Source organism: Cygnus atratus, chromosome 6, assembly GCF_013377495.2.
Source record: "Cygnus atratus isolate AKBS03 ecotype Queensland, Australia chromosome 6, CAtr_DNAZoo_HiC_assembly, whole genome shotgun sequence".
Taxonomy (NCBI): Eukaryota; Metazoa; Chordata; class Aves; order Anseriformes; family Anatidae; genus Cygnus; species Cygnus atratus.
In genome coordinates this window covers 6,824,965-6,842,378 of record NC_066367.1, presented here as the reverse complement: position 1 = coordinate 6,842,378, position 17,414 = coordinate 6,824,965, and the positions used below count along the sequence as shown (strand labels likewise).

The 17,414-nt window shown below is 44.3% G+C and overlaps 1 protein-coding gene across 2 annotated transcripts in view; it reads right to left on the bottom strand.

Annotated features, from left to right (window-relative positions):
- Window positions 1-15,965, bottom strand: part of UNC80 (unc-80 homolog, NALCN channel complex subunit) — a 130,484-nt gene extending 114,519 nt beyond the window's left edge. For both annotated transcript variants that reach the window (XM_035565888.2, XM_035565879.2), the window contains exons 1-7: window positions 15,874-15,965; window positions 14,546-14,594; window positions 6,834-6,990; window positions 5,891-6,189; window positions 3,404-3,527; window positions 1,530-1,603; window positions 954-1,093 (exon numbers count right to left, since the gene is read on the bottom strand). In XM_035565888.2, the coding sequence (XP_035421781.1) occupies window positions 954-1,093; window positions 1,530-1,603; window positions 3,404-3,527; window positions 5,891-6,189; window positions 6,834-6,990; window positions 14,546-14,594; window positions 15,874-15,965 (935 nt within the window). The remainder of the gene's footprint in view (window positions 1-953; window positions 1,094-1,529; window positions 1,604-3,403; window positions 3,528-5,890; window positions 6,190-6,833; window positions 6,991-14,545; window positions 14,595-15,873) is intronic.
- Between the last annotated feature and the right edge of the window lie 1,449 nt (window positions 15,966-17,414).

Below are 17,414 nucleotides of genomic sequence, written 5' to 3'. Positions count from 1 at the left end.
GAGGACAGCTTTGCCCTTTCCACCAGGGAAAAAGGTGCATCAAATCCCTTTTTGAGAAATCTGAGCTGTTCCTAGATTCTATCCAGAAACCCACTCCATCCCACATTTCTTCTGTTTCTGTAATGAAGCAATTTCTTAAAACATTGCTGTTTTGGGTATGACATTTCCCCAAACAGATAAGCGCCAGAACCAAAATTGTCACGAGGAGTTGAAGTGAGACTCCTACATCCACCACAGAGACCTTGAAATATAGTTAGGTTTCAGTTCCTCATCATTACTACCCCCAGCCCACCCCCCCAAAAAATACTCATCAGCTTCATTTACTTCATAGCACTACTGAGTGTCCAGCAATACTGAAAATTTGGTTCTATCTTTACCTGCCCAATCCTAGATTAAAATAAATTAATGTAGCAGTGCCATGCTGGAAAACTGTGGCCTGAACTCTGCAGGGCAAGCTGGGAGGATGCTTGTGTGGCTGTGCTTTTTTGTCAGTCTGTTTCTTTTGGTCAGGAGTCCAAAGCAAGCTGACTAAGCAGCAGGATGAAGAGAAAGCATAATGACAGCAGTGGAGAGAAAATTACAAAAATCCTTGCTAAAGGGAAATAAAATTTGATCAGAAGGAAGACAGAAAAGATACTAGCTGCTGAATTCAGCTAAGAAGAGCTGAATTTGCAGGTTATTTGAAGGTTAATTATGAGAAACCAGAAACCAGTGTATTAGAAAAGACCAAATAAAGTGCCACAACAAGCCAGCCGGAGATTTCTCCAATGACTGCCACTGAATATCAAGTGTCACCACCTTGTTCAGCCCCCAAAACAGATCTGTTGAATTACAAGTCTGAGATAAACATCCAGCACCCTTGGCGTTTAGGAACAATAGCAGATTCATGAGGACCTCTGTGACCTCCCCCATTGCGTTACAACAGCTTAACTTTCTGCTGAAGGGGTTTGTACCTGGGATGTGGGGTGCCTCTCTCCTGAGAGGTTTGGGAGGACACGCTTCCATCCAGGGAATTTCCACGATGACATGCTGAAACAGTGGGCTTTGGAGGTACGGAATCTGGCTGGGTTGTCTCACAGACCACCTGCAGTCCCTTTGGATAGTTTCAATAAATGGAAATAGGTAGACAAACGTATTTATCCGTCCTGTATTAGTTTCCTTACTGCAGTTTATGCTTAGACACAAGTGTTACTTATACCATAATAACATGGGCAGTTAAGCCTTGGGCTTTCACAGTATGAGGAACTGTATAGCCAAAGGGTTAAGACAGGGCTCTAACCCAAGAAAATATGTAACGTCAGGCTTCCATCCTGTGCGACACAATAAGCCCGAGAAGACCCTGACAACTATCTCAATACCCTTTGGTTTCACTGCAGACAAGGTTGGGAGCTGTCAGGAGAACTGTGAGCAACTGTAATTTCTGAACATGGACTACTTTAGGGTAATGACTGCAGCTGCTGTTTTTGCATTCATTTCCCTCCTCCCTCAGCTCCTCACTCAAGCCATCTAGAGCTTCGCATGGAACTCACCTCTGTATGACTACTGTCCAGATTAGGGGATTCGCAAGTCACGCTCTGATTGTTGGTAGGAGAACTTCTTTTAGCTGGCAAAAGAAAATGAAACATCATTTCAGAAACCACCTCTAATATGTAAACTGCACCAACTGAAAGGATAAAGCAAAAAAAAAACAAAAAACAAAACAAAGCAGCATCTCTCTGCTGCAAACTTCCTAGGCATTAACCATTAAAAAAAAACATTTAACTTTTGCACATTTTTAAATTGTTCTGTCAACAGCATTGTCTACTGAAAATCACCGTTTCTTTAAAAACAAAAATTGAATTTACATTTTATCCTAAGTCCATATGACATTATACTGTTTTCCTGTGCATACTAGTGCATTTTATTTTGTGTCTCTTTCCCCCTCCTATTTCCATGTATATTCAGCTTCTTTTCTAGGTTACATCTCTCTGAATGTGTTGTGATTTCCAATTTGACAAATGCCTTCATCACAGAAAGCACACAAATGTCACAGAGAAAGTCTGATCAGCAGTACTGAAGAAGAACAAGGGCATCACAAAGACTAGGATGACAGTTCTTGAAATCCTGTCATATCACAAGCTATCCAGATGCAACTTAGTATCAGACTGACTCCAAGTAAAATACTGCAAAGCTTCTGCAGTAGATTTTTTTTTGGATTTCTCATTTGAAGGAGAATTTAAGTAAAATTAACTTTGTCACAATTTGAGACAAGAATGCTACAACATCAGAAGCTCCCTTGACATATAGAATGTCCTTCCAATTACTATTTCCATTCTCTTGAAACATTTTCAAAACATAACAGAATATTTTCCTATTAGACTTTACTCTTGAAGGGAGTAACTTTAGGGTTTTTCTGACCATACCCCAAAACATTAAAGAAAAAATCCTAAGGGTCAAAGAAAATTTAGGACTAGTTGCTTCTGTTATTTCCAGGGCTGAAATCCTATTTTCCAATTCCAAAGTTGAAGCCTGGTAAAGGGAGAGCTAGATGTCACAGACTATTTCAAATCAGTTGAAAGATTTCTACCTTTCCAATCCTGGACTGTCCCAGAGGCCTGTAAAACCTTCAGAATGAAATACAATATCCAAAGTAACTTGCTACATTTGAAAAATCAGATTTAGCTAACTACATTTTCACTTCTATGAAAATTACAGTTCTGTGCTTTTAAGAACGAGCAAGCAATGCCACACTGATATAACCAGCACACTTACAATTGACTAGTTTATAGGAATTATGCAAAACTATTATCTAAAAATGCAATAGTAAAAAAGGATTTTTAGAACTAAGTCTGACACAAAGGTTTAGAAGCCTAAGGACCCCACTCCAGTCTCATTATGGCTGAGGAACAAATGAGGAGTAACCCCTTAACAGTATATAAAAGTGAATTGGCAATCAGTCTGCCTTGGAGCAAGCCTCTTGAAACTACTTCATTTAATTACACAGCATGGTGAAATTTGTATTTTAGATAGGAAGAGAACCTACACTGATGCCTGTGTGCTCTTCACTGTTAATATGTCCAGTACCAGTCTGGAAAAATCTTCCCCAGCATTGGACTGCTGCTAGATACTGCCTTTACCCTTCTTAGCAACTAAGGAAGATATTGTGAAACAGAGATATGAGGCTGACAGAAAACAGTAACTCCACTGAAGTTTCTCATTTCCTATTTGTGATTTCTCTCATCTCCTATTTAAATATTATGCAAATACTACTTGTTTCTGAAGAGAAACAGCCTGAAACTACTCTCAAAGGCTTAACTAGTTCCTGCAGTATTAACATACTGCTCAAGTATGATGGCTACAGAACATAAGGCAGCAGCAGCCAAGAAAAGGAAAGGTTTCCCACCTGCACAACAAAGTCACAGACCTGTAACGATGTTCCTGATTGGTTTAACAAGGGCGTTGAAGGCAGAAACTTCAGGCTGCCTGTGTTCCCACATAGGCTGCCAAATAACAAGGCCACTAGCCAACCGAAATGTCAGGTCAGACTCCTAGAAAGACAGAGATTGTATCACATGAAAGAGCACTGTTTCCAGACCAAAAGGACTGTCCATTCCCTGATGGACAGATCTTACAAGAAATAAGCGACACTACATGCCATTCTGCGGCCAGTATATGCTAACTCAGTGGCCACTGACACCACTCAGCAGACATCAATACATTCCAAGTACAGCTATGAAAAAACAACAGGGAAACCTCAATACAAAAATATACAAAAATTTGGCTTCTTCCAAAATGAAACTTCCACACTAATGAAATCTGTTTTTTCAGGACCTTAAGATATAAGAGGAAAGGCCATTCCTATGTCAAGAGCCTTGGTGACCCTTCTGACTATAAATAACAACTTCATATTTAGTATTCAATTTCATCTTAACCTTAGCATTTACACTTCTGAGACTTGATCTTATGCCCCAGAAGAATAATATTAAATATTAATATATTGGTTAGAAATTGAGACAACATGAAATGCATCAAATCAGTATGAAATATTAATATAAAATAATGTTCTTATTAATAGTAACACTGTTACTACTTGAGATATGTCTATGGAGAGACATCGGCACTGCTAGCACTTGCACCATCATTGATTTTTACATGTGCAAGTAGCTGAAATTGTGTAAATCAGCACACAAGTAAATCTTGGCAAGATCAAGGTGCAGGTATGCCTGTACCCAACCGAAGGTCAGACCTACATGAGGAGTCACTAGTGTTAGCATAGTCCCACTATCCCCCTCAAGCCCCAGAAACACTGGTAATAGCAATCTCAGTAGCATCCTTGCAGGTGTACCACTGTCTTCTGTTGACACAGCCTCATCTGCCTCACTGTCTGTAATCAGAAAGTGGGAGCAATAACGTGTTGCATTTTTACTTTGCACTGCCAGCTTTTGGAAATGTAAACACTTAAGTTGTTAAATTACAGGATTACATGCATACCACCCCATGCCCACAAAGTCTCGTTTAAGAATACATTGCAAAATATGTAAATCCTCCTGGAAGTCATTAAAATTCCATCACTTAGGCCTTCCTTTGTAAACAAGTATCATCTTCCTTGACACATCCACTATTTCAGTTAGTAGGTCGTATTCTTCCCCCGACACCCCTACCTCCATGAAACACAGGGGTGGCAATGCTGACTTAGAAAGCCAGTTATATGCCTCATTTACCTTATCCTTTTTGAGCTTTGCTTTGATGACAGAAATGCATGTTTTCATGGGCTTTTCAAGTGTTCATCACTACAATATCTCAGAGATTCATGGATATTTCCTACATTTTTTTCAAGGTGAACCTGAGATACTGTTATTAATCCCATCTCGTAAATGGGAAATAAATCTGAGAAAGATGATTACAGAAAATTTGGAAACACTGTCTCAAACAGCCAGTGTCTACCTCCAGCTTCATTTCATTTTTTCAAATGATAGTCCACAGTGGTGCATGTAGCACTGGGAAGAACTCAGTGTTTCTTTCTTCCATGTCTCCATAGCTCACAGAGAAAATGGAGAACTAGTAAATGACTAAGAAGAACTTGGGTTACATAAATTGTGCTGTACAGACACTTGGTAACAGAAGTAGGGAAGGAAGTTTGCTCTCCAGACCCACTTTCACCTGCCTTAACAGAATGATTATCCTTTCTCTCCTCTACTTCCTTATCTTCTTCAACTGCTGTAGCGCACAAGGCGGTGTTAGAACACACAACAGACTCCAGTCCTTCATGACTTTACAGACCTTTTCTGACCACCTGCTCTCCAGACCCAGTTTCTCATTTGAAGCCTACCTGGAAGTGTAAAGTCTAAATAGCAGCTCTCTACAGAGCATAAAGACAAGAGGGAGGAGTCAGAGCGTGCAGAAAATGACTCCTCATTACACAGCTCTGCAAAGCTGATGCACTCAGCATAAAACCAACCGAAGGACTCTGGCAGACTCTGGGAGCCTGCAGACCGCTTCCAAGTTCAGAACAAAGGAATGCTTAATTGCCTCTGCCACTTCATGCTTATACCACTATAAAGCAATCTTGGTAATCAGCATCAAGATGATTAGTAATGACAACAACAAGCCTCAGCAGCAGCCCCATGGTGGAATTCCTGAAAAGCTAGCACGGTCCTTATGAGCAATGAGTGAGAGACACTGGAGCAAGCTAAAGCTTGCAATCCTTTCAGCAGGTTCCAGGCTCCCAAATATTCCATATGGGCCACAGATCTTTGATATTCCTAGCGCCTGAAAATGCCTCACTTCAGATTTATGTTCCTTTGTACCTGCCTGATGTTACAGTGATTGTTCACGTCACTGGAAAGGCTGAATCACTGTTTCCCTGCTCAGAGGCATCTCTACACAAGTACCCCACTGATGTTCTACTTACTTTAATCCTGTGAACAAGAGGAGCAAAGAGGAACACAAAGAGCTCCACTGTGGCCATGGAGTTCTGGAAGAACTTCCTTCTGTTATTCTCCTCCTCATCATTCATGGCACTGGGCCGGGGATGTCCTGGTGATCCCTGGTTTTCAGCCTGGTGGATAAAGGCACTACCGCTCCCTCCCCAGCTAGAACCTCTGTCTCCTCCAAATCGGTCATTGCTGCAGTCCTGAGGGGCCTCCAGCAGCATCCAGTGAAGAGTGTGAAGCAGCTTTGTTTCAGCTACACCAAGTTTATCCTGATGTCCTGGATGAGAAAAACGCATCACAGTATCTCACAGGCTTTCCATTAATGGTACTGTCAAAAATTTCAGAGCCATACAGGAAACTGGGCGTCCAACCTCCCTCCTAATGGGAGCTTGAAAATTAAAGTTCTGCGTTAACAGTCTCAACATTCTGTTCTATTTGAGAACTCCCAATTTACGAGCCTCCACTTATTTCACAGCATTTGCAATTTGGTCCCTGAAAAGTCAGTGGCAGGGCCACTGAATGCATGGACACAGTGCGGTCCTAAAAGATGGCAGCTTGAAAGCCTCATCTGTTTGACTCCATCAAATAAGACAAAATGCAAGTAAGTACTGTGAGGCTTCTGCTAAAGCTAGTTTTAGTGGATCTGGAAATTAACTATCAAAATGTCATTGAACTATTTTGACTCTTCAGCTCATGATTTCTAAAGCCAGCACACCACTGACTTCACTGAGGAAACCCTCCCAGGTAACCCTGCCATAAATGAGAACAGAACATGAAATGTGTAACCCACAGAATATACTAGGATTCCTCGTTAGAATCCCAATTCTAGGGTTTAAAGCATGTTTTGTGGCATGCTGAGCATCAGTCTTATGTTCAGACTGATAACTTCAGTAATGGAAAAACAAATTCATGAGCACTAACCTAGCTTGTTTCGGTTGGAGAGCAATGTGGCAGTGCAGTGCAGCACATGTGGGAGCGCAGCCTGGACAAGTTCCCAGCGAGAAATGCTCTGGATGGCTTCAGAGAGAGCTGGAGAAAGGCCATGCAGCTTGTTCTCTACTAAAACTCGTTCAAAAGACTGTAAGAAAAGAGGAAAAAAAGACTGTACATCTATTTCTGAACAGACATTCTAGGACATAAAACATTCTGTTTTAAAAAACTGTAATCTGTAAGTTTTCAGTATACAACTAAATCATACCTTAGAATATTCTTCCTGTAAGATATGGACGGTAGCTAAAGCTCGGACACATGGACACACTCAATTAGGAAACGAATGGGCCACTCAATATAATACAATAATAAAATGTATGATACAAAACTCAATATAACATAACAATAAAAAAGAGTTAAAGTAAATATCACACATATATAAGTAAGTCCTGGCATCAAGCCAGATTTACAGTTGTGCTGGGTATTAACCTGGCATGCCAGTAATCCTGTTGGAAGCCCCAGGAGCTAACGAAGCCTGTATGTGTGAAGCTGAGAGCTGGGTATACTTCTCTTTCACACACACACATGCTCTTTCAGTTTAGTGCAACATAAAGGGCGACCCATTAAAGGTATACGTGCCTTAGGAAATGTTTTCACACCCTGCCACAAAAAATACTCAGTATACAATTTTTTTCAGCGAGCCATGATGCCGTGGTTTATGAACACTTAAAAGAGCTGATAGCTGCAGCAAGTTCATTATTTCCACCTCAAACAACACAAAATAAGACTATCTGCCCTCGAAATCCCCAAGGAAGTTCTTTATTGCTAGTTGCTCTAACTATTTCAATACGCTCTTACTCTGACCAGATAGGAAGATCTCATTATGGGTCACAAAAGCAGTTATACTCCTTCACTGAAGTTCCTAAAGCTAAGAAATACATGACTGGTAATGTACGTCCTTCCACAGACAAGCTTAGCCTCCTGGCTACCTATTTGTTCACAAGCTGTTTCCACCAATTTCATCAGGCTCCAGGCATTCAAGTAACTGTTGGCATTCATGACCTCACGGAAGCTTCAAATTCCCTCACTCCAGATTCGTAAAGCTTATCCTTCAACACTAGTCATAACAATTTTTCCCGTATAAACGTGGTATTGATAGGAACAGACTTAATTAGAGAAAAGGAAAGCTGAAAGGGCAGCAGTCTCAAACCAGCTCTCCTAAATGACCAGCCACCCCAGTGCACGCCATGATAACCAGTGGTAACGTGCACTCTTCTGCATGCCCCAGCGGCTGCACACACTCCCCTCTCAGGTTGTGGCCACATCCCGTGGTGGGGACGAACATGAGCCCCTCTGCTGAGAGGCAGGATGTGCCAGTGCACATAGTCACCATGGGGTGACAGCACCCCCCTAAGAGCTGGCTCTGCTCTGGACAGCGTGGAGGCAGAAAAATGTACATCTGTACTTACAACCAAAGACTAACACCCCATTAGCAGCGCAAAGAGTAAGAGAAGGGCAGACAGACAGTACAACGTAGCGGAGGTATTTGGTACTGAGTATGCTTGCAGAGGACTACACCTGTAGTCACACAAATCAAACCTGAGAAAATGCTGACATGAAATGTCAGAGCTGCCAGCAAACGTAGCTGTGGAAAGTTGCCCACTTACTAGAGACCCCCAGGTTCTGGTCAGAAAAGTCAATCAACTCTCATTATGGAGCAACAGCAGAAATCGGAAGGCATCAGTTATAGTATGTGGACAAAAGAGCTGGCTTCCTAGGGATTAGTAAAAAAAAAAAAAAAAAAAAAAAAAAAAGTGCCATGGATTAGGTTGTCAGTAACATGTATTCTTAGCACCAGGACTAGATAACACAGCTATCACAGAAAGGAAGACCCAAATCACTCCCCCTGTAAGAGATCTGTTGGGTGTCACTAGCCCTACAAAGGGAACCAGTCCCCTGCCATTCATCCTGCCTGTGCAGGGACACAAGCAGTACCAGCAGAGGAACCCCAGCCCCTTCAAGGCAGGGAGCCTGGTGCTCGTTTTATGGTCTGAGTATTCTGTCCAAATCTAGAACTACAAAGTCATTAAACCACAGAAGCACCCACGAAAGCATTAGGACAAAGGCAACAGAGGTCCAGAATGACTATCCCAGCCAGGGTTACCTAACAAAAGGGGGAATGAAGTAGCACAGTGTCCCTGGAAGCAAGATAAGAGGTGCAGGGTAAACAAGTGGTCACAAACAACACAGAGCCTGAAAGGGCCACTGCAAAACTTGTTTTGATTTTTGCCCAAAGGGATCAGGGTGCCACCCTTCATTCCCCATCTGTTGCTTCAGCCATGCACTCCCACCTCTGCTGTTGCATCAGCTGTGGGGCTCACAGCCAAGTCAAGCCTCTCCGCAGGCCAAAATGAAGCTCAGCACAGAAGTTCTTAGTTTCTACCAGGCTAGTGAGCTGAATTAGCTCCCTGGATGGCCTGCCAAGCACAAGAATCAGAACTGAGCCAGGCTTCACAGTTCAGCACTGTGACAAAGCTATTCGGTTTATACAGCAGGACGAGGAAAACAGAAGTCACTGGAAACAGCAACACTGTTCTGAAATGGGATAGAAGACACATTGCTGTGCTCTGACCTTCCATTCAAGGTCTTATTTGCACGCATGTCAATGGTGTCAGGGAGAAAGTCCTGCAACAACTGCCTTCTGGAAGCTCTGGCCTATATTCTGAATACTTCAGAGGCTCCAGGGGAGGCCACGGAGTCTGCTATTACATCTTTAAAATTAGGCTTACATTCTCTTCAACGTTTTAGTTTTCTGAGCCACATGAAGCTTTTCATATATGATTTGCCACAAGATTCTTCTGTTCTTTCCTGGCCTGAGCATAAAGCTAAATATCTGTCTGCAGCCCAATGCAATACTAACTTCTGGAACAGCATATGTTATCCCAAGCATCTGAGATAACATTTTTCTGGCAGCATACAGCATTCCTAGCACAAAGGCTCCTGTACAGAAACTACTGAGCATCCCTGTATGCTACAGGCACTGGCTGGTACAAAATTACCACTGTGTACGTACTATCAGTGTGAGACCTAGTTGGCATCACTCCCCACACTAATAACGCCAGCCACAAGCAGTCCAACAGCAATACGTGGCTCTCTGAACAAGTGCTCCCATGGGATTTGCCTCAAGTTCTTCATAAAAGTCCAGCTCACAGCAGCTTCTGCCTATACCACACATTCAAGATGCAAGGCTCCAGGTTAGCATTTGCTCCTGTAGAACCTCCTTGTTGCTCTGGAATGGCTCTATTCTAGTTTTCAGGACGTGCTAAAGAATACACAGACATTAAGACCTAACTTTCAACCCCCAAAAACTTAGCAGGTGCTGCTACAGCTGAGAAGAGTTACATGCTTTAACGAGAAGGTTAAATGAGAACGTCCGAAGCAAGCTCCCTCTAAGTCAGTCAGAAGAGGGATATTGTAATGCCGTGGATATGTCTGGGGCTGCAGTCTCAGGACTGCTAGTTGGCTAAGAAAACAAAGTTACCTACTTACAGAAGCTAGTCCCTGACGGCAACACCCCATATGTCAAAGGAGGATAAAGGACATCAGCCAAGGCCAAGGTGGCAGAGAGGAAAGTCAGTGCTATGTCTTGGCTGGAGAAAGGGCAGCCGCTTTCAGCAGGGCTGTGTGTGTGCATTTGGCTCCCTCTGGGCCACTTACACATGCATTCTTCCTTTTGGCCTGGTGATGCCATCTGTTTTCACAGGGAATAGCGGTCAGCCTTGTCTGGCTGCCTTCCCACTGCTACTGTTCTCCTTTTACCCTCCTCTCCAACCAAGAATCAAAGAGGCCGTCGAATACCATGTGATCAGGGTCAGCATGTGCCACCTTCCTGTTGGAGAAGGAACAGGTAGCTGCCTGAAGAAGCCTAGAGAAGCTGTACAGAACAGAACAGCTCCTGCTGGGCTTTGCCATGGGTTCCTATACAACTTTGCTCAAGTCCTATGAGCTTCCCCTGCTCTAAGCCCAGGGGAGCCGTACCTGCAGCACCCTATGTAAGGCAGCCCCCCAGATCCATCCTCTCAGGAGTGCCCCAAGAGCTGCAACACTCCTCCAGGGAAGTAGCCCTAGAGGATCTGACTCAAGGAGAGGAAGAAAAAAATTAAAAAAAAAAAAAAAAAAAAGCAGTAAGTTAGGACAGCAGGGTTACTGAACTATTGCCCCTTTTCCCATCCATTATCTTAGTCCAGACACCTTGAGATCTGACCTCCCGAAGCACACATTTTGCATGAAATAACCCTCTCACACTCTCACAGCTACTATCCTAGAACTTTTCTGCTTCGTATAGAGCTGTCTAGTGCAGAATTTCTCTTACTGCCCTCTTCTCCCAAAGCTCAGACTCCATCATGGTAGGAAGCAGAGAACCAGTGCTAATGTCACTTCAGACTGACTGGAGAGAACTTGAAATGCAGGCAGACAGAATTGTCAGTCTAGGGAAGGCCCTCCAAGTAAGAATTGTACCTACAAAGATCGAAAACATTAATCTAGGAGCACAGAGCACAGGAGAGGGTCAGGTTCTGTTTTTTATGAATACATGGCTATTGTAAAATTAACAAAAAAGATACTCATAGTACAACCATTGCCAATGAAGCACAGATGCCACACACTTTATTCAGAGAAAATTCCTGCGTCCACGGATTCATTCTTCTACAACCATTACCAATGGCTTTTTTTTTTTTTTTTACACGTTTTTCCATATCTACCCTTTAATTGTTTACAACAACAAAACCACATTTGCAAAACAAAAAACATTAACTTTGAATTTGCTGGATCCTCCAGAAAGCACCTGGGTTCTTCCATGGCCAATGTAAACCACTGAAAAAAATTCGCAATCGATCCCTTAGTCCCTTACCCTCACCCCGAAAAACACATTGTCTCTGCATAACACATACATTCCACTGAGGTCATTTACAGCTTTTATTCAGGCACATTAGAAATTTGACTGAGTCAGGGCAGAAGAGCTTCAGAAGAGGGAGAAGGAAGAACATTAAATCTATACTCAGACACGGGTTCATTTAGACAGTTTAAGACAATGGGGGGTATTTATCTTTATGCCCATATTCATAGACCAACTAAAGTCAGTGAGGTTGTTTGGGTAAGGAAACAATGAAAGGGCTATGAAAGGGCTACATTTTACTCAAGTATTAAAAATTATAAAGTGTACATCAAAGCTCAAATAACCAAAACGATCTGCTCGTACAAAATAGATGCTGTACTGACTGAATCTAGGCCTCCAGCATCTGCTTCCTCAATGCACAACATGCAGCAAATCCTAGTGCAGCAAGTTTAGAGCCAAGAATAATAATACACAGCACTGTGCAGTCGTGTCAGACAGTTAACGGCCTGTAGCATGCCTAGAACTATTCTGGCAAGAGAATTTAAAAAGGACGGATCGTATAACGCGTGCACGGTATTCTTAAGCAGGCTCGTCAATACAGCAGCGCTAGATAAACAGCCTGATGTTTCAGAAGATAAGCCAACTACCTGCCAAGCTCTGGAAACCTGTCTCACCCACTTACCCAGCACCCTGCTGACCTACTAGATAATGTGGAAGGTGCTGATATGGGCAGGCATTCCTGGGGATTGCTAGGGATAGGAAAGCAAAGGGCAAAAGAAGGTGGCAGATACAACAGCTCAGGTTGCATCCCATCATTTCCTCAAAATGAAACCTCACCTTTGGAAGCTTTTGCTCATTATTTCATGATTATGTTAAGAAGTGGAGAATAATCAAGCTCTCCTTTATCTAAACAGCTGAAGCAGGCTGCACCTTCATGGAAGCTAGTTAAAGTTGCATGAAAACCCCATATTTATATCTGCAAGAGCCATACGTAATTGTAAAATGCCTTTGGTAATCCCAGATCTCTTTTCCAGGCACTGATGCAGTCTCTGTGCATTCACGGTGAACACATTTCTTTATTCTCCCCATCTCCTGAGACACTGAGCTCCCCTACCCTTTGGGGTGTTGGGGTTTCTTATAAAGCATGGCACCACGGACCTTGGGTCACAGAGGTGCAATTGGTTTAAAAAAAATGCCAAGCTCATCCACGCCCAAGCTGTGACTCTTCAGCACCAAGGCATTTTGCCAGGACTACAGCATGTTCAGTATGTAACTGTACAGTTCTGTAGCACAATCCAGGCTGGGTACTCCAAGGCATCAGCTGAAGGAAGGAAGCAAGCCCCCTGGTCTTTAAGGCAGGCATGGCTTGATTGCCGTGGTACCATCTGCACCCCTGACCACTTGAGGACCATCCCCGAGCCCAAAGGCCCCTTCCTTCCTGAGCCTTTTTCCAGAGCTCCTCTTCCTTTGACTGAAACGTTTGATTTATGCTGTTCTGCAGCTTTTTACACTTAGTAAATTCTGGTACGTGCTCATGAAAGAAACAGGCTTTAGAATCAATCTGTGAGACAGAGAAGGGCTGCTCTCAATAGCATAGCATGAACCACCAGGAAGTCACATACACAGGTAGAAGGACACAGCTGCCATATGCCTAAGGCACACCAATGCAGAAGGAAGCTCTGTGCCTCTACCCAACAACAACAGATGACACAAGCTCACAGGTGGGTCCACAGCCTCAGATTAGAGGTGCATCAAGCCATGGCTCCTGCACACTCCTGAGACTCCTGCACGACGTGAGGCAACAAACTCCATGCTATATCCTCTGAGCTGTCAATGGTATAAACCGGAGATGATGCTTTGAGCTCCACGTACCAGAATTGCCATGCATTTCACCCACCAACACACTTAAGACAACAGTCCTCTGCCAGTATTTGGTATCTAGGAACAACCCTGAAAAATTTATGGATTTCTTAGAAGAAAATTAGTCAGCAGTAGCTAGGACTTCTCCAGCTTAATATCTTGTGAGAAGGAAGTCAGAAAATTGCTGCAGCGAGACCTAAGTACTTTAAACTATTAAGATACATGTCCAGACCACATTTTTCCAGTCTGTCAGGTTTGGCTGCAACTGCTTAATGTACTTTAAGTCATCCAAAGATCAGCAACAGTTCAAGGATTGTGCGGTTCCCTAGATAACCATCCTATCTGAACTTGCTGCTTGTCTTCCCTTTCTCCCTCTACACACTAGGTTGAGGTTTAATACTAAATACATTTACAAATAACAGTTACCAGCATCTGCATAATAGTCCCTTTAATTATGCTGCTAAAAGACGGTCCCCTCTTTTCCAATGGAGGAGGCATTTTTATTTTGCACAATGGTAGAAAGTATTGGTTAAAGCCTGTTGTTAACAATGTTTAGAGTTTCAATGTTGTCACCCTGAAAAAGATCCAATAATCACAAACCAAAATGACATCAATCTCATCTGAGCACATGCACGCGTGATGAACTGCAAGTTTAGACCCAGGTTGTCTCAGCTCAGTCTGTCTGCACCACTCTTTACTGTGTCAGTCCAACTACTAATACCAAAAGCAATAAATTTTTGTTGTGCCTAGAGATGTGCACAATATCTAAATTCTCTAGATGGGAAAAGGTTTCAAATCCTTCACGTGATAAAAGTACAAAATGAAGCTGAATGGACTAAATCCACTGCTGCTATGAGCTGAGAAGCTTGCCTGGCTGCACCAGGGTCAGATCAAATTGCATAAAATGTTAGTTACTAATAAGAGTTGAAAAAGAGAAATGGGTACATACCACACAGGAAGCTTCATATTGTTTCCCCAGTTTAGGTCTGAGAAATGCACTGAAGGAGGGGAAAAAAAAAAAAAAAGCATTAGAAAGACAATACTTCAAGTTTGAACTCTGCTTAGTTATTTTTAGGATTTTCTCATGTCAAAAGGTTGGCAAAAGGCTGAGAAACTCAGCATAAAGGAAGGCAGAAGAATGCCCAGATACCTGTTGATGACATCTGCCAAAGTGCCACTACCTTTTCTAGAAGACACTATCCACACTAAAATGCCAAATGGCAGTTTAGCTGTGGGGAACAGAACATGTCTTGAGGGCAGATTAAATCTTCCATTAAACAATTTTTCAGCCACTTTACCACACTGAAAGGTTTTCACAATGTTCTGTTTAACAAGTGTTAAATATTACCGAACTTTGCCCTGCCTGTATTTTAAGCTAGGGATCCATGTGCCAGTTTTGTATTAATTATTTCCCTCCATTACTGCTGATGCGGAAGGCTTCTGACGAAATGCAGGCCTGTTCTCTGTAGCTAGAAAACAACCACCCTCTGCTGTCATTCCCCTCCAGAGTGGAATCTGTTACACCAAGGGCAAAAAAGGGTGGGGGGAACACATTAATCGGGTCACCCTATTATATATTATTTCTTGGAGGATGTGGAAACTGTGTGATAAAGGGATTTTGTAACTGAGGCTTTTAATTAGAGCTACAACCTTCAAACCTTCCACCCTCCCCCCACATCCTCCTTGGTGTTTTCAGTTTAAAATTCTTGCAAGTCAGGAGACAGCCAGGATTCACAAGGAACATAAAGCCCCAACCATACACTCAGCCTGCCCCTCACACATCATTACTCTCCAATCCAATGAAATAGGGTGAGACTTTGACGTATGTTTGCATGCTGACCTCTCAAAGCATAGATTACACTTCCAGAACGGCTGCAAATAAAGATGCGGGCAGAGCGGCAAGTCCAATGCAGCACCAAGGGACTCTGCTCCTAGTACCTGAGCTCCACAAGTCCTCTTAAAGGAGGGAGATGGGGAGCAGCAAGGAGGGGTGAGGCGCACAGACACACACACGCGGATGTTTTAAAGTCAAATCAAGAAGCTGCCTGCGACTGCCACTGGATTAAACTGCCTCAAATCCTTCCCCTGTTCCCACACAGATTGCTCTACACAGAGTGCAAAAAGAACAGCTTGTTTCTCACCTTCGCGTTGTGGCTGTGATAACCGCTGCCTCCCCATCACTGGGCAGCAGCTGGCCTGCCCCCCCCCCCCCCCCCCCCCATTCTCCCCCACCCTGTTGCAGCTGTATCCTCAGCACCCAGGGCTTGCTGCTCTCACCTGGTTTGCCTCCATAGGAAGGTCTGGATGGGCAGAGGGATGCCACGGCCGCTCTCCTGCTCCTGGCCCTCGGAGCTTTTCCTTTTCACCATGATGCTGATGACAGCTGCTGCTGCGAGGCAGTCTCAGCAGACATACCGGTGGGGATCTCCCACGGCCGCCTCTTTGCTCTCCGCAACTCTTTACCCCCTTCCCTTCATCCTCCCCAGCCCCCCCACTCTCCTCCTACACCTCCTTCGGCTGTGCTGGTGCAAAATGGCTGCAGGAGGCAGGGAGGAAATTGGGGGAGCGAAGATGTCCGCGTCCCTCCGCTTCCTCCCTGCCTTCAGCACCTCCCTCTGCGGACAGCTCCGGCACCGCCAGCCGCCGGGCGGGGGCAGGGGCGGGGGGCAAGGGCCGGGACCGCCCCGGGACCCGGCTTCCCCCAGCTCCGGGCCGCGGCTGCCGCCTCCTGCCTCCTCCTCGGGCAAGTTTCCGAGCGGCGCCAACCTGCGGCCGGGGGCCGGCCGGCTCAGCACAGCGTCCCCCCCTACCGCAAAGGAAAAGGGATTTTCCTGCCGCTCGTCTGTTGCTGTAGGGTGAGCTGTGTCCTCGTGTCCCTCCCGTCCAGGAAGGCAGCAGCCCTCCAGGAGCAGAAGGCTGTTGGGAGGGGAGATACCTGTGTGCCTCCAGAGGGAGGGAAGGGAAGCAAGCCGTAAACCCTCAGAGCGGCGGGCAGTGCTAAAAGCACTTAGTCCACGCTTTTTTCCCCATGTGGATGTAGCTGAGAGAAGCACTGGCACTCACCACCTTGTCTGCCGAAGTAGATCTACTCGTGCTTCCAACCAGCAATCGGCCAGGTTTGAGTAACACTAATGTACAACCAACTCAGGTTTGCTGGAAGTGTTTCTGTTAGATTAGCTCTGCTTACATATCACGGGATATCAGCAGATAACACGCCACCACAGCTAGCTAACAGAACAAAATGGAACACCAACACAAGCCCACCCTTATTATTGTTTTCAAGGATTTTTGTGAAATTCCATTGTTTTTATTAAAAAAAAGATAGCAAGTTTAAGGAGAGATGCTCCTGGAAGTCAAGGCCACATCTCTGACGGTCTTTCAATTACCCCACTTAATATCAGGCACTTAAAGAAAAAGGCTCACTGAGGTCATTCCTTCCTGGAACAGGAGAGGAGCTGATCAACACCACCTATTTTGTTCCTCCAGGATTTGCTGCTCCACCTGGATCCATACAAGTCCATGGGTCCAGATGGGATTCATCCCAGGGTGCTCAGAGAGCTGGCTGACATCATCGCGGGACCTCTCAATTATTTTTCAATGGTATTGGGAATCTGGAGAGGTCCCAGTAGACTGGAAGCTGGGAAATGTGCCCATTTTCAAGGGCAAGAAAGAAGACCCTAGCAATTACAGGCCTGTCAGTCTCACGTCAGTGCCCGGTAAAATTATGGAGAGGATGATCCTTGAAGTTATTGAGGCGCACCTGGGGGACAATGCAGTCACTGGTCCCAGCCAACATGGGTTCATGAGGGGTAGGTCCT